This window comes from Stegodyphus dumicola, chromosome 1 (assembly GCF_044657685.1).
Source record: "Stegodyphus dumicola isolate Sdum_Otavi_A_Nest chromosome 1, ASM4465768v1".
NCBI lineage: Eukaryota > Metazoa > Arthropoda > Arachnida > Araneae > Eresidae > Stegodyphus > Stegodyphus dumicola.
The window spans coordinates 57,438,693-57,460,199 of NC_140768.1; the positions used below are offsets into that span (position 1 = coordinate 57,438,693).

The 21,507-nt window shown below is 31.7% G+C and overlaps 1 protein-coding gene across 1 annotated transcript in view; it reads right to left on the reverse strand.

The window, feature by feature from the left end:
* Window positions 1-21,507, reverse strand: part of LOC118198309 (sin3 histone deacetylase corepressor complex component SDS3) — a 94,386-nt gene that overhangs the window by 12,571 nt on the left and 60,308 nt on the right. The window contains exons 8-10 of the mRNA XM_085815073.1: window positions 16,814-16,847; window positions 1,543-1,590; window positions 1,090-1,174 (exon numbers count right to left, since the gene is read on the reverse strand). Coding sequence (XP_085671199.1) covers window positions 1,090-1,174; window positions 1,543-1,590; window positions 16,814-16,847 — 167 coding nt within the window. The remainder of the gene's footprint in view (window positions 1-1,089; window positions 1,175-1,542; window positions 1,591-16,813; window positions 16,848-21,507) is intronic.

Here is a 21,507-nt window from a genome sequence, read left to right on the forward strand (position 1 = left end):
TTAAAGTGATGCATCACCAATACCAGTGTTGATTCCGTTCCCACTGAAGCATCCACGACATCACAATATCAATAACATAAATAGCAAAATAAGATTATTATTTAGGAAGAGCAGAAAACAAAAATGAATTTAGGAAAATAAAATAAAATAAAATTACCATATTGAATCTACATAATAGTAAAAACAGTTTAACGAAATAGAGCATTTTTTGCTATTGCATACAATAACCTTTTTTTATGATTTTAAAAGATAATTAAATATATTTCATGGCTTAGCAATTTCAGAAATGACATATTCCTTCCTACCATACATGATATGACATGTTGGAAACAGCCTTAGGGTGAAGTTCAGATTTGGTAAATTTGGTAAATGGTACATTCGCAGCAAGGTTGGCAAATTTTTTCTATGGTGGCAGAAAGCAGCCAAAAAAATTGATTTTTTAAAAATTTCACATTAATACGATTACATTTACTTCATACAAGATATTACTAACCAATTTAAACATTTTCATTATGCACATTCAGCACTCTTTAAAGGCTACAATAACCTTCCTTAGTAATATGTATATATATATATGTATGTAACTTTTACACTAAAAATGAGATCTGCTTTTACATTAGATGGAACTTCTTTTGCCAAAAGCTACCAATTAATGGGAAATGAAGAAAAACTGGTCAAAGAAAAGAAATAAAACAAAATTTTGTATAAATTGGGTTGCTTCAGACATTGAAATATTTCTACAAAGATTCCTAATCAATTTAAACTTTTTCATTACTGTATATTTAACATTTTCTTGCATGTGGCAATAAGCTTCTTTAGTAATATGTATATGTGTATGTAATTTTTTCCTGCTAGCAATGAGATCTGTTTTCATACTGGGTGGAACTTCTTTCGACAGAAGTTACCAATTAAATGAAAAAGGAGAAACAACTGGACAAAGAAAAGAAGTAAAACAAATTGTGTAAATTGAGACATTTAAAACATTAAAAATATTTTAAAAAAGATTATTTAAATAAAAAAATACAGTACATTAAAAAGTAAATATATTTGAATAGAAAACCAACCACATTATTTATTAAAAAATAATACCATTTTTTATCATAATACAGTTTTCCATCTTCAACTTTTACTTCAATTGATGTTCCTCTATGATCACTATTAATTCCATCACAACCTAAATGAATAAATTATCCTTATGAAAATGAATTTGAAAAGATGTATTCACACGCATATGCATGACAAAGAAAAAATATTAACTACAGATAAATTATTAATAGTTAATTTAATTAACAAATAAAATTGAAATTATAATTGATAAACTATATACTTTTTTATCATATTAAAATTATTATATTAAAAGTATTTTATGCAATATCACAAAAATTATTATTGATTTAGATATGATAATCATGTAATTAAAATTAAATCAAGAGATTAAAACTCTTTAAAAAAAGTTTGCCAAAATGTTCTCAAAAACTCCTCAAAATTGTTATGTACAGCACATGACTGCATCCATTATGCATAAGTATACATGCAACATACTTGGACTATTTTGAAGGTAAAGCTGTCGATGTAAGCTCCTGATTTCTCCTAAAATACAAATTTTTTATGTGTTAGGAAATTAAAGGGTGATTTTTCTTAAATTTTAAGAGTATACTGAATTAATAATATTTGTTTATTTATCTTCTTGACATTACTATATTATAATGCAACAAGTAATTGCATTAATTTTATTTTGCATTAAAATAAAAATCCAGTAGATAAACATTAGTGATGCTAAATAGACACAAATATTTCATATGATATAGTTGATAAAAAATAAATGTTCAACAGAATGTTAGGGGAAATTGTGTATTTACAATATGGTTGTGAGTACCAGAAAAACTACAATATGTAGCACCTGGTATCAGATCTTACTGATCCATACTTTTGTTTTCCACATTTGGATATCAGCAAGTAACCACATATTTATATAAAATACCCTTATGAACTATACAAGCACTAAAAACTTTCCCAAGATTATCCCTCGTTATCTGTTGAAATGTCGCTTTCTAGATGTTCAATAGTGATGCATATTCATATTCTCAGTAATACTGGTGGTAATGATGAAAGATTTTATTGTCTATTATATGCAGTTTTCTTTAAAATGTTTAGTTCAGCAATATATAAATCATGTCATATACCAACAATATATCAAAAATAGATTTTTAGTCTTTTACTTAAGATACTTCAATGACTGAATTATATATTTTAGACTTTTGATTGATTTACAGATTAATGCTTTCCACAATAAATGTTTATTCAAAAAATTATTAAAAAATATGATACTATACACTGGTGTGCAAAAATTAAGAACGAGACAGTTTTTTCAATATAACTTTGTACAAAAGCTTTCCAAATCAACACATCTAATACCGTAAGATCCCCAATACGTAAGGACATGAGTAATGTAAGCAACACTTACTAAAAGAGAAATCAGAGGGATAAAAAGAAGCTTTATTGAAAAAGTAGCATGGAGCGCAATGCGACTGAAGGCCGAAACATTCCTGTGATGGGTGTCCAGCAAGAAACATCCGGTCTTTAATAGGGGATATGATCTCCCCTGACTGCTAGGCAGGTTTCACAGCGTCTGCCCATGCTGAGAATGAGGGTGTCAATGAGTTGTTGAGGCATTGCTGCCCATTCGTCTTGCAGCGCCAATCGAAGCTCCGGAATCGTTACTGGTGGTAAGGTACGAGCTGCCAAGCGTCTGCCTAGAAAATCCCATACATGCTCGATGGGATTGAGATCCGGAGATCGTGCAGGCCAATCCATATGTTCAATATCCTCACTCTCTAAGAGCTGTTCGGCAGCTACTGTGCGATGACATGGTGCATTGTCTTCCATGAAAAGGAACTGCGGACCCATAGCGCCTTTAAAAAGACGCACATATGGAAGAAGAATCTCGTTACAATAACGGGTCCCGTTGACTGAACTTGCGTTGAAGATGTGAAGGTCTGTACGACTACCAAGCATGATGCCTCCCCAAACAAGAACACCACCACCTCTATACCTGTCTCTTTCAATGATGTTCGAGGGATGATTGCGGCTTCCCCGCTCTCTCCAGATGAGTATGCGATGAGAATCGCTACTCAGACTGAATCTGCTCTCATCTGTAAAGAGTACTCGTCCCCATTCATTGTCTCTCCAATTCCGGTGTTCCTGGCACCACAGAGAACGCCTTTTCCGATGGGCAGGCGTTAGAGGTACACACCGTACAGGGCGTCGTGCAAACAGACCACCACCGTGCAGTCTTCTGGACACGGTAAAACGTGATATCGGTCGTCCAGTCGCCCGCGCCGTGTGTCTAGCGATTTCTCCCGCTGTCTGCCGCCTGTTTCTTCTGGCCTGTGAGGCAATATACCGGTCATCTGCGGGTGTGGTTCCTCGTGGACGACCACTACTAAACCCCCGGATAGCTGTTCCTGTAGTTTGAAATTGTCTCCAAAGTTGTGAAATGATGCTGTGAGCAATTCCGAACTCTGCAGCCACACTTGTCACACTGCGGCCTTCCTCCAACTTCCCAATGATTCGACCTCGGGTAAAAGCATCCAGATGTCGTCTAACAGATTGATTATTCGCCATTTCTCGCTGAGGCAGCAACTCGGTGTGATTTTAACTGCTATACGGCGTGCAATCTCTGCCAGAAATACTGATCTTACACCGACGACATGCTTTATACTACTCAGACACTCCCCCATTACGTCTACCTGTGTATCTGCGCATGTGCTACCACCGTACATCACCTTACTTAATCTCCTGATTGGTCTTTCTGTCCGCTCTGCCTCTTCGTTCAGCTGATATGCTAATTTTTCGACTTCCTAAGTGTTCAGCTTTTTGACTTGCTAAATTTCTTAATTTTCGTCCTTAATTTTTGCACACCAGTGTATATTCAAAACACAAAATAATATTAATTGCTGAGAAATGTTTAATGACAACATAGATCATAATCCCAGTTATTAAATAATGAAAAATCTGCATACATCTAGTTCCTCAGATTGTAAGAAAACATCAACACCGTTTTTAACAAGCACCATCCTCCACCTGACCATATGTTCCCTCAAAGCCTGAAATTTTGAACTTTTTTATTTCTTTGATATTATGTACGAATTTAATGAATTATTGATTTAAAAGCAAGTGTTGCTGCTACTCAAAATAAAACACTTTTATCTTCTGCATTCGCATGTGTTGCCATATGGCAAAGTGCAAGACCTTTAAATTTAATCAACAAAGTCAGCTATTTGAAAGCACGTGCTGTCATTTCAAGAAATAAAATACTTATATTTTCTAAAAATAGTAACCTCTCTCTGCACTGCATTATTTTGAGACTATTCTATGTCTTATGATGCTTACGTAATTAATGATGATGTAAATGGAACTAAAGCTCAACTAGCCAATAATAATTTTACAGCAATATTAACTATCCAATCAAAATGCTTTGAGAACCAAAACTAACTTAGTCTGACTTGAGATTTCACCCTGAACATTATGCATTTCCCCCCCATGCTTTGGCCTACCTGGACTGCAGTTTATCTGCTGCTTCTTTCTTGCTGCAAAGTTTATCAAAAATGTAAGCTCTTTGGAACAGACACATTTAATGTGCCGACTTGTGTGTAGCCGCAAGATGTTGCTGAAAATAAAACTGAAGATTTAATTGGCCTTCGCCTTTAATTTCATGGTCATTGCTTCTGAGTTCGAATCTATTACACACACACACATATATATATATATATGTGTGTGTGTGTGTGTGTAAGAAAAATAAAGAATATGTAAAAAATTAAATTAGCAGCTTAAATTCCTTTCTGTATTCTAAAAATAGTAATCTCTCTGCACTGTGTGTCATATGACTCTGGCATAATTCTGACGATTTAAATGGAACTAAAACTCAAACACCAATAGTAATTTTATAGCAATATTAACTATCCAATCAAAATGCATTGAGAACCAAAACTAACTTAGTCTGGTTTAACAGATTTCACCCTGATTATATAACACATTTGCTTTCTACGCTTTGGCCTAGCTGCACTTCAGTCTGTCTTATCCTTCTCTCTTACTGCAAATTTATCTAAAATGTAAATTTTGGGGAATAGGCACAATTAATGTGCCAACTTGATTGCAGCCACAATATGTTTACTGAAATAAAAGTTAAATTAAATATACCCTGACTGCCAAATTACTTATTCATTGTGGATTGGCATTTCAGCATTCTTTGACATAAAAATTCTAGCTGTTCATTGTGGATTCAACCGCCTGCATTCTACTACATATATATATATATATATATATAATAGGAAGAAAAATTGTAGTGAGCTCGCCAAAAAGTTACCAGGAGCTGTGGCTCCAAGAAATATTTCAATGCAGTATTTTTTTAAAATAATGATATTGAAGGGTGAAAAAATTAGCCTACTTGCGAAATAAAAAACAGTATATAAAAAACTGTTAAAATCAATCGTTGGAAGCATGTGAAGGGCAAAAAATACAGTAAAAACCTATCGATGTGATAAGTGAAAAGTTGACACATAAAAAACCGATCAATGGAACAAGTTAAAACAAAATTAAAACATATGAAAAACATAAAATTACAAAATTATAAAAATTACAAATCGGAAAATGGTAAATTAGCCTAACTCGACCTCCAACCTGGCTTTTCAAGGGAAATTTCAGTTGGATGTCGAACCAAGCTAACACCATTACGCGTTTCGCCGAAACAGACAATTGAAGCTCTTGTGTGACGAAAATTTTTTTAATTAATATGAATTGTCTCAAAAAATCTTTTGGAGCTTCAATTCTCTGTTCCAATTCCCCGACGCGTCCACAAAAAATGACACATTAAGGTGTAAAAAAATGTAAATGCAACTCCAAGTATAGTTAAAATTAAAATAAACATAAAATAAATAGCTGTCTGCTATTAGTCACACTATACAATAATGTACGGGCTGGACCTGCAAGCTTAAAGAATTTAACCTTTATGAATTTTATAGTACTGAAATTAAATTCTAATAAAAACAAACGCCGTGGGTCTTGTTAAGACCAAGAAAGAAATATTTAAAAAAAAAAAAAAAAAAAAAAAAAAAAAAAAAAAAAAAAAAAAACACTAAAAGAAACAAAATCTAGTAAAACACCGCCTACTTAATCTCCACCGCTTACTAAATCTAGTAAAACACAATCACTATGAAAGACTCGCAATTGTATTTACCAAATCACCTGCAAAGAATGTTCCCTCACGTATATAGGTCAAACAAAAAACACTCTCAAACTCAGAATTAATAACCATAGATCTCATATTAAAAAATTTAAAAATAACAACAATAATCTCACAAAAAATAGTCAGCATACTGCAATTCTTGATCCTTATAATATACATAATTTTGATAGCATAGAAATTACTGTGCTTGATATTGTACCAAACACCAAACTTAGACTGTTTAAGGAATCCATTTACATACTCCAAAAAAAGTCACTGTATCCTTACGGACTGAATGCCTATCTAAGTCATACCACCAATAGACAGACAGAAGTCTCAATATATGGACAATTCAGATTTTTTAGCAATATTACTACCAGAGGAACGAGAGGAGGTGATTCCAAAAACAAAAAATTTTTTTCTTCACAAGATCTGAAATTAATAATTAAAAATCTTAATTCCTTCCTTGAACATAAAGAATTTGCTAAGAATGCCATTAAACTTCTTCATACATTTAAGAATACTACCTTATGGAATCTGATTAAAATAATAGATCAACATTCTCAATGTTTACAAATAGTTAAAGACTTAATTATTGACTTTTGCAATTTTAAACTAAAAAATAGTAATTTTTTTCACAAAAAACTGTTTTGTACTGTACAATTCAAGCACCCTTATTACAATCAGCTAAAAATACCAAGCATTTCTAAAAAATATCAACACTTGCTTCCTGACCAACAACTTCAAATTAAGCCCTGTTTTAAATTTGAAAAGAACTTAGGTCAACTCGTTATCAACCACCACGATGTACAAGAAAAAGAATATGTAACTGCCAACAGCCTATTTACCATAAATATGTCGATCCTTTCCACCATGTTATCACTGGAGATCTCAATATCATTGAAGACTTAGAATTGCGAGCCCTTTTACAACTTCGCACCAAATTTCGTCCTACTTTCAGTATCAATAAACACTTTTGCCTCAAACAATTCAATCAAGATCTTGATAAATTTATCATCTTAGTAATAAATCCAATTTACCTACTACTACTTTTCTGGAATGGAAAGCTGCACTAATTAAAGAATTTCAACATTTGCTTTTCAAGACGCCTTATTTCAACACTTTACACAATAAAAAGCAGCTAAATAATCTTATTCAAAAACTGCAAGATAACTTTATCATTACAAAAATTGACAAAGCCAGCAACAATTTTAGTGTTATCTGAAAAAAGTTTTACTTCAACCTTCTGCATAATGAATTAAATAACAATAGCACATACCAAAAAATTACTACCAGCACTAAAATTCTTCTCAATAAATTTAACGCACTGCATAAAAGACTAAAAATACATCCCTGGAAATATAATAACAGATTTGCAAATCTCTATGCACTACCAAAATTTCATAAGTCTCCTATTAAATTCAGGTGCATTGCCAAGAGTACCAAAAGTTATCTTATCTATTTGCACAAAAACTTCGCTTAATATGTGACTTAATAACTATGAATTTAAGGATCTACATTCCACCTGGTGATTTCAAGTAATGAGCTAGTTCTAAAAACTATAAATTCACTTTAAATAGACCATATACAATGCTACGACTTCGAAAACCTCTATACTACCTTACCACTTAAAGAAATATATACAAGCTTACTTGCTCTACCAGATATAATTCCGCAAACTTCTACAATAATTAGTACCGAAAAATGGCAACTTTTTCTCTCAAGCATGCTTTTCAATAATTTTATTCAATTTAACAATAGCATCTTTAAACAAGTTCAGAGAATTCCAATGGGAGGTAATTTTTCCAGTTCTGTATGTGAATTATTCCTTTTTATAAAAGAATTAACCTTCGTACGTTCACTCAGTAAAGAAGAACATAACTTTTTCCAACACAAATATCGTTATATTGATGATATCAAAGCCTTTAGGAACCACAACAAAATAGAAGTTGCTAATATCTACCCCACTTGCTTAAAACTAAATAATACAAATACGGTGCAAAACGATGTAGTCTACCTTGATTTACATATTATTAATTACAATTTTGTAAAAGTTTATGACAAGAGAAAAGAATTCACTTTTTCTACACTAAAGTTAACCAACTGGAATTCAAATATTTCCAAAAGAATCATCCTGAACACAATTTATTCACAGCTACTTAGAATAAAAAGAATATGCAATACCACAGAAAAGAAGAAATACTTTACTTGGTGACAATTTTGAAAAATAACCTAATTCCTCATAAAATAATTAAAAATACCTTAAAAAAAGATGGCATTAGCCTTACCAATTTTTAGATAATTTGAGTTAGATAATGAAATTTTATACTTAAAGCCCAATGGGACGGTATAAAGTGGATGGCTGATTCAGAGAATCTAATGTAAAAATGTACAGATAATTCTTGTCACTACATTTTCTTTCCTCCAAAAGATTTTGGCATAATACTTTAGTACTATTGTTTTAATAGTTTTAAATTACTTTGATGGCCAATTCTACTTTTATTAACAAATCGGGCCTTTTCGTTTTTCATTGTAGCTTGATCGCCCTCTAGCTTGAAGAATTACGACTTTTATTAACAAATGTTTTTTTTCCATTTTACTCTTACTTTTGTGGCCATGTTGAGTAATCTTTGCTGAATTAGCCATTTTCACATTTAAAAACAGTTTTATTCTTCTAACAACTTGACTGACGCCATTTTGAATTGAATTCTTTTCGAGTCTTTCAAACCCCTCTTTAACTCGGGGGGTACGGGTTCCCGCCAAAGGACAATCTAATAGCATTGGCTGCTATGCAGTAACATTGGTTCACTCGCCTACGTCACACGACGAGAGGGATGGCTTTGAAAGACACAGAGGGGATTACAACCCCTTTTCAAATTTGCTTTGCGATCAAGAGGACAGCATAGCAACAGGTCTGTTTTTTGTGTTTCTTTTAGTGTTTTTTTTTCCCCCCCCGGGGGTCGACGTAGAGAACTCTGCGAAGCTACTGGCTAGGATCTGTACCTAGGCAGTCTCGGCCACGGGGGTATAAAATTTATGAACTTGGTGGTTCTGAAGGCTCTGGGAAAGGTCACTTATTGGCCGGCCTCGGAGTCTGGCACGTCCTAGCGCGGCGTGGTGCTAGTAACCCGTGGGGTTTTCCCCCGGGGTCACTGGGTAATGTCCCGCTGCGACGGGCTCGCCCGAGCGACTGGCAGGAGCAATTGACGACCGGTGCTGCCTGGTGACGTATCCAGGTGGTGCGCGGTTCTGCTGGAGGGTAATAGTGGAGGTTGAACCTCCACGATGTGCCTGAAGGCAGAGTCGACCTGTAGTGAGATTCAGTTACTCGGAACAGGGAAGCCGAAACCCATAGTGTTTTTTTTTTTTTAAATATTTCTTTTTTGGTCTTAACAAGACCCACAGCGTTTCTTTTCATTAGAATTTAATTTCAGTACTATAAAATTCATAAAGGTTAAATTCTTTAAGCTTGCAGGTCCAGCCCGTACATTATTGTATAGTGTGACTAATAGCAGACAGCTATTTATTTTATGTTTATTTTAATTTTAACTATACTTGGAGTTGCATTTACATTTTTTTACACCTTAATGTGTCATTTTTTGTGGACGCGTCGGGGAATTGGAACAGAGAATTGAAGCTCCAAAAGATTTTTTGAGACAATTCATATTAATTAAAAAAAATGTTTATGTTTTTCATATGTTTTAATTTTGTTTTAACTTGTTCCGTTGATCAGTTTTTTATATGTGTCAACTTTTCACTTATCACATCGATAGGTTTTTACTGTATTTTTTGCCCTTCACATGTTTCCAACGATTGATTTTAACAGTTTTTTATATACTGCTTTTTATTTCGTTAGTAGGCTAATTTTTTCACCCTTCAATGTCATTATTTTAAAAAATACTGCATTGAAATATTTCTTGGAGCCACAGCTCCTGGTAACTTTTTGGCGAGCTCACTACAATTTTTCTTCCTATTATTTCATAATTTTTACAGCATATTGCGCAAAAAATTTTTAAGACCAAATAGGTCTTGAGCACAGTACTTATTAGCTTTCAATTTCAATTATATATATATATACATCAGAAGTGGCCAATTTTCTGACAGCAGAAGTCGGATATTGAAATTCAAGAAAGTTCAAGAGTCATAAGCCTACCATTACATTATTTAAAAAATAATGAGAGTTTTTGAATGGAAAGAAACATTAAAAGGAAACTAATGAAAATTTTTTAATTTTATATAATTAAAGCAGTTATATATAAATGAAAATAAACAATTCTTATTCTGCTTTATATATGAGGAAGTATGCTCTTATAATATACAAATCTGAAACTACTGCATGATTAAACAGAACATCCTTTTTCAGACAGACGCAATTCTTCTGATTTTTCTACCCCTTGAATTTACAATTATTGACTAGTTTTAGCACAAGGAAACAAACTGATAGAAGACAGAAAAATCTTTACTAGTACAATAACACAGGAGTGAAAAATGAAGCACTAATTTGTAATATAAATCCAATTATATTTCTTTATTTTGAACTTAAATGCATCTCCTTATAAGTAATAAAATAAATGACACATGATAGTACATGCTGTGGAAAAGCTGTTATTCAAAAAAGGACTATTACAGTCAAAAGTCGTTAATTCGGACACCCATAATTCGGAATGATCTATAATCCGGACCTCAAAACTAAAAACTTTCTGCGCATGTGCCGCGTTGACACATGCGCATAGGCGTTTACGCGTGCGCGTAAGACCTTTTACGACTGCGCATATGAGTGTGCGCAAGTGCAGAATACGTTTTCGCGTGCGCGTTTTATGTATAATGGACGTATAAGCTAAAATTATCTAATTATCTATTTCAGTTAATGTTGATGGTTGCGTTGTTGCTTAATTTTCGAATTGGATCCGGCTTATTATTTTTTGCAGACTGTAAGAGCAATTTTATAAAAGTAAGCTTAAACTTTCGATTATATCAAATAGAATTTCCGATATATATTTGTTAATATGTAAAGGATCTAAAGCGAAAGTATGTTTTGAAATCCGAAATCTGTTTATCAATTTCACGCTGCTCGGCAGGGGGAACGCCGCGCGGCGGGCGCGTAATGAATTGGAAGTTATCTGTCAGCACTATCCTTATCTTCAGGGCAGATGTTTTTATTTTATTTGGCTTATAATTGAAGATCAGATGTTTTTATTTTATTTGGCTCATAATTCCTTACCAAATGTAGTATTTCATCTCGATATGCTCCGTCTTTGATATGATTTAAAACAAGTTCCTCGTCATTATAATTCGCTTCCGATAGCGAAGAAAAGTAACAGAGGTTATTGAAAACGAAAAATTTTCGATTGACAAATTAGTCAGTGTTCTTGACACAGCAATTATAGGACTTGAACAGCGGAACTTTGTAACTGAACAAGAAATTATGTCTGTTTAATAGAATTAAAGAGAAAGTATTATCACATGAAACGAAGCAAAACTTAAACAACTTACATTGAAAGAAATGTTTAGTTAAGTAAACAAATAAATATTAAGCTTTTTCTTTTTGCAAATTTTGATACCCTTTAGATCATAATTGTTCTTTATTTCATAAATTACGGTTTCATATTTTTAATTTTAGAATTTCTGCATGCCATCTTACGAGATTTAAACTGATGATCTATAATCCGGAAAAATCGATAATCCGGAATCGCCGAAGTCCCGACGAGTCCGGATTAACGACTTTTGACTGTATTTAAAAAAAAATACTGGATGAAATTATCACATTTCCCTGCATGTGCTCTCATGTGGTAAATGATTACCACATTCAGCTCGCAGCTGAAAGATCCAAGGTTCGAATTCCGGTGAGAGTACTCAAGTTTTTTGCTTCAAACAGTCTGATGGTTGGAATTCTAACTCTCAATAGCCAGCACTCTTTTTTGGGGGGTGGGGGTGGGGGTATGGAAGGGATCAACACAGTCCCTTTTGAAATGCAATCTTATACCGTATATGGTTAGCACATCAGCTAGAAATTAGAAAATCTGCATTTTGAATAATCCTGGTGAAGGCACAGTTGATTTTTCACATTTTCTTCTCTGAAAAAACCAAGCTTTTATTTAAAAAATAATAATCTATATTTTCTAAACAACTATTAAAACCCAATATACATCAAATCTAACCTTAAAAAAATGAATTCCTTCATTAGACATCAGCTAGAATAGCACTTTTGTTTTCCTATGGTTAGTCTATCTACATCATCAAGTAACACAAATCGTGAAGGAAATTTAAAAACTCAAATCTTAATGCTTTTCCTATGATTTGAATTTCAACCTAGTAATCTTTAAACGTTTAATTCTAGACTTATGAAAGATTAATTTTATTAATGCCTCCTCGCTAATTAATAAATAAAAGTACAGCTGGTCCTCAACTTCTGCATATTTTTAAAAATCTAATCTTTTAAAGATTTTTGTTCATAGTAAAAAAATTGTTCCCTTTTATGCAGTATGTTAGTTCACACACTGCCCCCTACAGTAGTGGATTTCTCAGAATCATTGTGAGGTCATTAAGGTTCCAAGCCACCATGGCAAGGACCAAATGTCAAATACATACAATGCATTAAACAGATTTAATCTTGCATTAGGTTATGTGACATTGCGCTGTCTATTTTGCAAATTTATTTGTTATGTTTAAATATTTTGCTCTTATAAATTTATAAACATTAGTGAGAAACTGCAGTGGTGATAACAACAAAAAGAAATTGAGGACTCTCATAAACTTCACATGATCAAGAAAAAGATGAAAGCAATTAGATTTTATGAAAGCACTGAATCTTTTACTTCAATCAACCATTCATATGAGAAGAAGTCTACGATATGTTCGGTTTTGAAAAACAAGAATATAATTAATATGTTCAAAATTGAAATGTATCTCCCAAGACAGTTTGCAAAAGACATGCCATCGTGATGCACGAAATGGAAAGACCTTTTTCATCATGGATGTCCAATGTCCTTATGACTTTTCCAATTATTCAAGCTAAAGCTCTATTTTGCACAAAGAATAGAAGGCTAGATTAAAAGAAGATTCTAACATGACATTTCAAGTAATAGCTGGTTTGACAAATTTAAAATGATGTATTTTTTACATAATATTAAATTCACTGGAGAAACGACCGAAGCAAATAAGACGCTGTAAAAAGAATATATTTCCTCATCAACTGAAAATATTCTAGATGGAGAATATTCTTTTAATCAAATATTTAAAATGGATGAGAAAAATTTATTTTGAGAAAAAATGCAATTTCTTACATTTTTATTGAAGGAAGAATCAGTTGCACTTAGCCATAAACCTTCAAAAAAACGGATCGACCCTGCGTTCTTGGTGTAAATTTAGGTAATAATTCAAAACTGAAGGAAATGTTAATTTATAAAGCTAGAAAAATCCCAGAGCACTTGAAGGGAAAGAAAAAGAACTGCTTCCAGTCATTTGGAATTCAAATTACAAAAACTTACGTTTCTGCATTAATATTAGCGTGGATCTAAAAAAAGCTTACAAGGGTAATAAAAAATTATTTATTAACAATAGACAGAAAATATAAAACAGAATTAATATGCATACGTGGCTATAATTTTTCCATACAATCACCAAATTTATTTAGGCATTTATCTGAAAGCACGACCAACTTATTTAACTCCAAAGAAAACACATCCCTGCCCAATGAGCGCCAGTTCTCGGTAGCTGTTTTCACACCACTGTCTGAAGAGAACCTCATTCAAGACAAAAGTTCCTTTTAATTTCGGAAAAGGGAAACAGTAACTGGATGCTAACTGGGCTATGTTGGGGGTGACTTCAGACTTCTCATTTAAACATTTGCAGCAATTCTTGACTTCGTTAGCAGTATGGTGCCGGGAATTGTCATACAGGAGGATGACACCATCACTCAAACATGCCAGGGCACTTGCATCCAATGGCTTCATGTAATCTTGTTGAAGTGGCACAATAACAATCGGCTGTAACATTATGGCCGTGCTCCAGATGTTCAATCAGGATAATAAATCATGGCTCACATCTCCATGCGAGACTTTTTTTCTATACGTCTTGCCATTTCAATCACTCTGACATGTCTGTGAACTTACTCTATCTACCTGCACAACTGCTGCTGGACAACAAGCGTCATCTGTACTCCCTCCACAATAATTACTTTTCAAATGCTGATGCTAGTAACCTTTTTTGGATCCACCAACATACTTCAAGATTGGTTCACTTTTCATTTTTTACCAGCAATTAAGCATTATTATAAAGAACAGATTTACAATTTAAAGCATTATTAATCTTAGAGAATGTTAAAGGATACTCAAAATCTCCACAGAATTTACACTGGAAATAAATGTTTTGTTTCCTTCTACCAATACTACCTGCCTTATACAGCCCCAGAATCAAATATTGATAGCTACATTTAAATGGCATTACACAAAGACAGTACTGAATGGAGCCATCATGTTAACTGGCAGGAAAGGTGGCCTACATTAAAAGATTTCTGAAGGAACTATAATATGGAAAACGATTAACAATATTGAAGATTCAAAGGCTGAATATAAGACAGTCAACAATGAAAGGTTCCTGAAAATAATTATGCCTGATTTTATAAATACTGAAGAAATTCTGGAAACTATCACAGATGAAATAGTTAGATTAATGAATGAAATTAACTTCAACATTGAATATGTTAATGAGTTGATAGAATCTCACTCAGTACCTCTGTCAAATGAATACTTAATTGGGTAATGGAAGTTAAATAAAATATACAATGAAAATAAGGAAAAAGAATCTGATAAAATAGTCAAGACTTGACAAATATGAATGATACCTTCATGCAGCTTGAGAAATTTTTTACTGTCTTGGAAGAATGCAATCCAGATGGAAAATTTATATCTTAAGTAAAATAATAGGGCAATTGAGAAATACACAGCATGTTGTTCTATAACAGCATGTTATAGAATACTTTATCAAGAAAAGAAAAAAAGGTGGTATTCAGTTAACTCTTGACAGATTTTTAAAGAAAATGACTGAAAGTTCTTAAACAGGCCTTTAACTTAATTATGTAAATTGATAAATAAATAAATATCTTGATTATTCTGGACACAGAAATTGTCAACCATTTATAAATGATAATGACACAGCTATATACAGTATTGAGTAACCTTTTAACAGCTTCAAAGCAGAGAGTGATTTATTTATTTTTGTGCATTTTAACAAATTTCTTGAATCAGAAAAAGATGACTTAAAAAAAAGGGGGGTATCCTCTGGTTTAAATCACTGCAAATGAGAGAAAATGTTTACAATAATTTTAACTCTGTTTCAGATTAAACAGTCAAAACAAACACACAAGAAATTTATCACATCAAATAAAGACCTTGAAAGCATTAAAGATATTGAAAAAAACCGTGAAATTTTTTTTTGATAAAGCTGTACTTTCTCTGTATAAAACATATTATTTTTAATATGCTTCTATTACAGTAGTTGATGTGAAAGGTTTACTTTCAAATTCAAATGAATTTTATCTATCACCAACATAATTTTGAAAATTTAAATGACATTTAACATTCAGCAGTAATGTATAACAGGAATAATGTATTATTTTGTAAATAGGATTTGATTTAGTTATAATTTATTTAAAACAAAATTTTCAACTACAGGCATATAACTAAATTTCTTAACATAATGCTTATGATTTTAGACATTATTATATATTATTAAAATCTTTTTCTTGGTGTTATACTTTATGAGTATCCATTAGTCTTATTCTTTATCCTCCTATGATGAATTTATTTAATTTTTACAAGTGCCTTTTTAATACATTTAGATTTTTTTGTTTTTTTTTTTTTTTTTTTTTTGTTGCATGATCACCCATTTTTCTTATTAGCATGGAAATGGCACCCCCCCAAAAAAGGGGGGACAGAGAGAGAGAGAAGCTTCCTTGAAGATTTATTACAAAGGGATGTGACAGTATATGTTACAAATCTTAGTACCTCTTAGTAATATAACAAATAAAATAAGCACCAATTTATATTAAAAAAATGCACTACATAAGGAATAAAGTATTTTTTACTAAGTAATACATCAAATAATAATTATTAGAAGTTTAAACAACAGTGTATTAGTTTCAAAGGTTTTGTAGTAGAACCTTTGAAACTAGTATCCCAAATTAAAAAAATTAATGCAGATTACTGTAGTTTGAACTTCTAATAATACTTCTTTACTTGTTAAGGATAAAAAGCTGTAGCAGAAGAATTATGTATATAAAAAAAGAGAATAGTATAGATTTAAATAATCTATCAAAAAATAATAATGGAAAAAATAAGATCTCGGGTTCTTAGAAACTAAAACCAATTTACTGCATTATATTTATATACATAACTTTATTTTGAAATATTCATTTACATTAACAAAAAATATATCAACAAGCCAGAAATATAATACTATCCATGATGCATATAGGACAACATCAGAGAGAGTCTATTTAACAGAATGCTCATATAATCATTAGACAATGTAACATATTTGATAAAAAGAAAATAAACAGCAAAACTCAAAAGCAGAGAAAAAAATACATACTGTCATGTCTTTTGTTGGGAGACGCATATTTTCCCTAGGGAAAAAATATACACATATACATATTATTCATTTTTTATTACAACTCACACACTATATATAATTACTATAACAACAGTCAATGAAGGTTCAGAATTAAAAAACTATAATAACTTTACTCTCTAAATATCTTCTTTTATGAAAGAATATGCTCTAATGAGTCAAACTGATGCAGTTGGTTATTAGAATGTTAATTTCAATTAATCCGATGCTACTCCAACATTTTGCCCAAATAGCAGACTGTAATTATTACCAAACAAGTAACAGAAAAGAACAAGAACATAGTAAATTTGCTTACTGAAATTATATTAAAATGCTTCTTATTCTTCTTTACTTATTTTATAGATATTTGAATCATTGATGAATATTTATTTTATAAAACAGTCACAATCACCATATTTAAAGAAATTTTAAATATATTAAATATTCCAAGTGAGAAATTACAATGAAGAAAAAACTTCTGACAAGAAATAATAAAAAACATAGTTTGAAATATTATTATCCTTAGCACAAAAGCCAAGTTTTACACATTTTTTTCCTGATAACCAATAATATATTCTAACCTGGACAAAAGCATTAGCATGGATTTAATCACAAAGCAAAATTCCAGCTTTAGGTAGTCACATATAAGTAAACCTAAGGAAATAAGATCTTTAATTTTAAAAATTTCATGTATCACAAATTGTTAAGCTAGATGCACTCTTATCTTGCTTCATTTTAACAGGCACATTTTCATTAAGATCTACTTTTTCATGAACCACATTTCTATTGCCAAGTTAAGGAAAAGTACTATGTACTGTAATCAGAAATAAGGTATTCTTTTCTCCATAAAACAAGGCTGAATTAAGACACTATAACTAGTAGTTTTGAAGGCTCTCAAGCTTATACTTCAGTTACTTAAGTGTAGTCACTTTGAATATATATATTTGGTAATAGTTCTGCTTTTTTTTTTTTTTTTTTTTTAATTTAGTTTGAAATGATAAATTTACAGAAGCAGAAAAACTGAAATGAAGCTAAAACTTACTATGAATAAAGATTCTATAAACTGAACATGAAATGAAATTAATATTGGAAGAGTATGGTATAAAATAACACTTGTCATAAAATACTATTATTAAGTCCAAATAAAAGACTTCTTAAAAACATACTTTTATAATATGTAAGGTAAATTAATTATTTTATAGATTGTCATTTGGCAATAATTAAAGACTTTGTTCTTTCAAGCACTTAAAAATAAAATAAAAAAATGTTTTAAACAACAAGAAAAATTTGAACCTTCAAATTTTCTCAAAAACTATGCACCAATCGACTCATCTAAAAATATACAATAGTAAAAAAAAAAAAAAAAAAGGAGAGAGAGAAAAGAAAGGGAGGCTGCTAATGTTCTACAGATAAACTAACCCAAAAGTAGCAAATGTAGAAGTTTTGGGTTGCCAATAAGGAAGTTTTTTGATGAAATTTTAAAATTTCCTGAAATCTCCAAAACAGTACAGCACTGCCAAATATGGTTAGAATTTGAACATCTTCAATTTCCTAGTCACACTGCTCTAGCAGTTATTTTTTTCTTCAACATTAAGTATTTACCAATGAGCAGAAACATTCGCAGTTTTTTGTGTATTGCTTTATTTTCAATAATTTAAAAATTTTATAAAAAATGCTTCCTCAGTTAAAAAAAAAATACTATCTGCACTTATTGAACTGGATTAGGGGGGATCAATGTATTTATTATCATGTATAGTGTGTACTGTTGTTATATAGAAAATTTTTGTTTTTAATTCTATTTTAAACTTTAACTTAAACTGATGGTTGTGCCGGATAAAATTACCAAAAAAATATCAAATAATTCAAACATTCAAAAACTATTTCATAATATTCACATATAATTTCAACATTCTTATAAATATTCGTATATCGAATCTATCAATCAATCGTATATCATATCTATCAATCAATCGTATAGTGGTATAGTACAATTTAACTTTTTAGGTTTGCGTTGTGAGTAACCTATGTAAAGTGAAAATCAATAACTCCAAATTCAAGTAAACTCCATGTTTCTTAAAAGCCCCCCGGCTCAAACAAATGGAGGGACATGACAGACCACAGAAACTACACTAAATTAAACAAATGAAACATAAAATACATATCAAACACATTTATTAATTTCTAGAATATTCAAACATATGATAACTAGGTAAACTGATCAGTCCCCTACAAATTAACCTTAAGATGTAAATTAACATATATATCATTTTAAATCTTATACTCATGTTAGGTGTACTAAATTTTTTTTTAACATTACATAACTCACAATTTAGGCGGTTGTACCGTATATTAATATAGTATCATTACTCGGTTACAATTTAAATACAAAAGACAGAAAAAAAAAATCACTCACAGGGTGAAGTTCCTACATTCAACTCCTATGCCATCATCGACTGATTAATATGGAGTGCTGATAGTTCAACAGATCGTCCTACTCATTGCGTTGACCATTTGAAGAGATCGAGAATGCCATCATTGACGGATTAATACGGAGTTTTAGTTTTAGTTTTTAGTTCAACAGATCGTCCAGCGTCCAAAGTTTACTCGAGCACCACATTATTCCTGCTGTCCTTTATTCACAAAATCATCGTTAATGGAGGCAGACAGTTCTTGCGAATTTTAAAGATGACTTGGTTGCAACACCATTGAAGCTGTCCTTACAATAAATAAATTCCAGAGCATGGAATGATGAAAAAAAAAATCGACGCAGCTGGCACAGGCAGAATAAACCGCAATGCACACCTTAGAAGGGTCCTACACGAGTCTCTTTCATTCTGGAAGCCCCGAAACTCACCATAAGTGTAGAGCACCTTTGGAACAAAATCTAATTAGGAAGTCAAAGCCGGTAAAAACAGGAATACTGCATCAGGATGTCAGGATCACCAAGAGAATCTGCCGAACAATTCTTGGGATAAGAGAAATCGAAATTCTTCTGCTGAGCTCTATGCCTTATGCCAACGCAAATTCTCGCCAGCTAAAAGCCGAGAGAAAAATCATACCCTCTGCCGGCTGTTCACGCGGCTCGCAAGAAGCAAGACCCGAAGGGTCAAGCCCCCGCTTTTTCTCCTCTTACTCTTCTTGAAAATCAGAATCAGAAAAAAAAAAAATCTAGCCTGGTGCAAGCACCCAGGAAAACTCGGTTTCTCCGCCTCTGTGAGCTCATAGGCTTTCAAAAAAATCATAAAATTATATCTTACCAATCCCGGAATTTTAAGTTATCTAAATTGAGAAAATGACACACCCATGACGAATCAAACACCAGAAAATCTGACAATGCAATCCGAAAAACATCTGCACTCATAACGTGAGAAAAGAAATAGACCCCCCAACTAACAAGTGAAACTAAGCTTTTACGAAAATCCAATTACCAGCCACCCCCACTGTCTTGAAGTAATAAAACTGCAAACTTACAAAGCGAGAGGAAAGCAACTTCCGTTTCACACGCATGAGCTAAAAGGGCGACATTGTTAGTGAAAAGGCCATAAACCAGATGTGTGTCCTCGCAACCGTCTCTCGCCTTTGTTACAATTCCCACTCAAGAATAATGAGTTAAATAAAACCTTAAGAATACTTTTTTTCCCCCCAGATTAAAATACACATGAATACAAATAAAAATATTAGAATAATAATAATATAAAACACATATTAGTAATTTAAATTCGCTACATAACACTGTTTGTATTTTCTAAAATGATTACAGTGCGAGTCATTTTTTCACAGTAAAATAACTTCCAAAGTTCTTGTGCTCTGAACTAATTTTTCAAACATTAAATTTCTATCGATTCTATTTAATCTTTCATTTTCAGTTGCTATGCACTGACAGCCAAAATACCAATTTTTTGCCCTTTACATCACTTTCATTATATTACACTTTTATAGCATGAATTGATCAGCTTAGCAATTTTCAAAACTGTATTTTGCCAAATTTCATTTTTTTTATTAATTTTTATAGAATATCAGCAGCAATTCTTTCTTTCTTTCTTTTTACTATTACACATTTTTAGATGAATAGATTCATATATATCCTTTTCTTTTCAGAAAATTTGAGAATTTTAAGTTTGGAAGACGAATTTTGTAAATAAGCATACATCTAATAATTACAGTTTTTTAATTCACAACTTACACAAGCCTTAATTTACACTTTTTTTTGGATTAACTCATCATTTTTCATCCCACCCAAGATATGGAATTTCAGAGAGGCTAACTAATCAAGAGACTACCAATTTTCTTCACAATTAAATGATTTAACATTCTAGCTAGCGAGATATTAAACAATATTTGTCTTACTGCCTTTAAAGCATCAGGTATCTTTAAACATAAAAATATGCCAAAAATTTAATACCTATCAAAGCTCATTATTTTTATAATCATCTAGTTTATGATTTAAAAATTGTTTACTTTAATTGTTCTTTTTTCAATATCCTAGTATTTACTACTTTTACTTTCTATTCAAGATATTAAAACACTGTAAACAAAGTAAAAATAAAATAGCTCCAACATAAATTACAATATGTACCACATCATGCAACATTAGAAATAAAGAAATCATAATTTTTATAACAAATTTAAAAAAATATAACATAATTGAAAATTTTGCTCCTTATTTGAGATCCCAA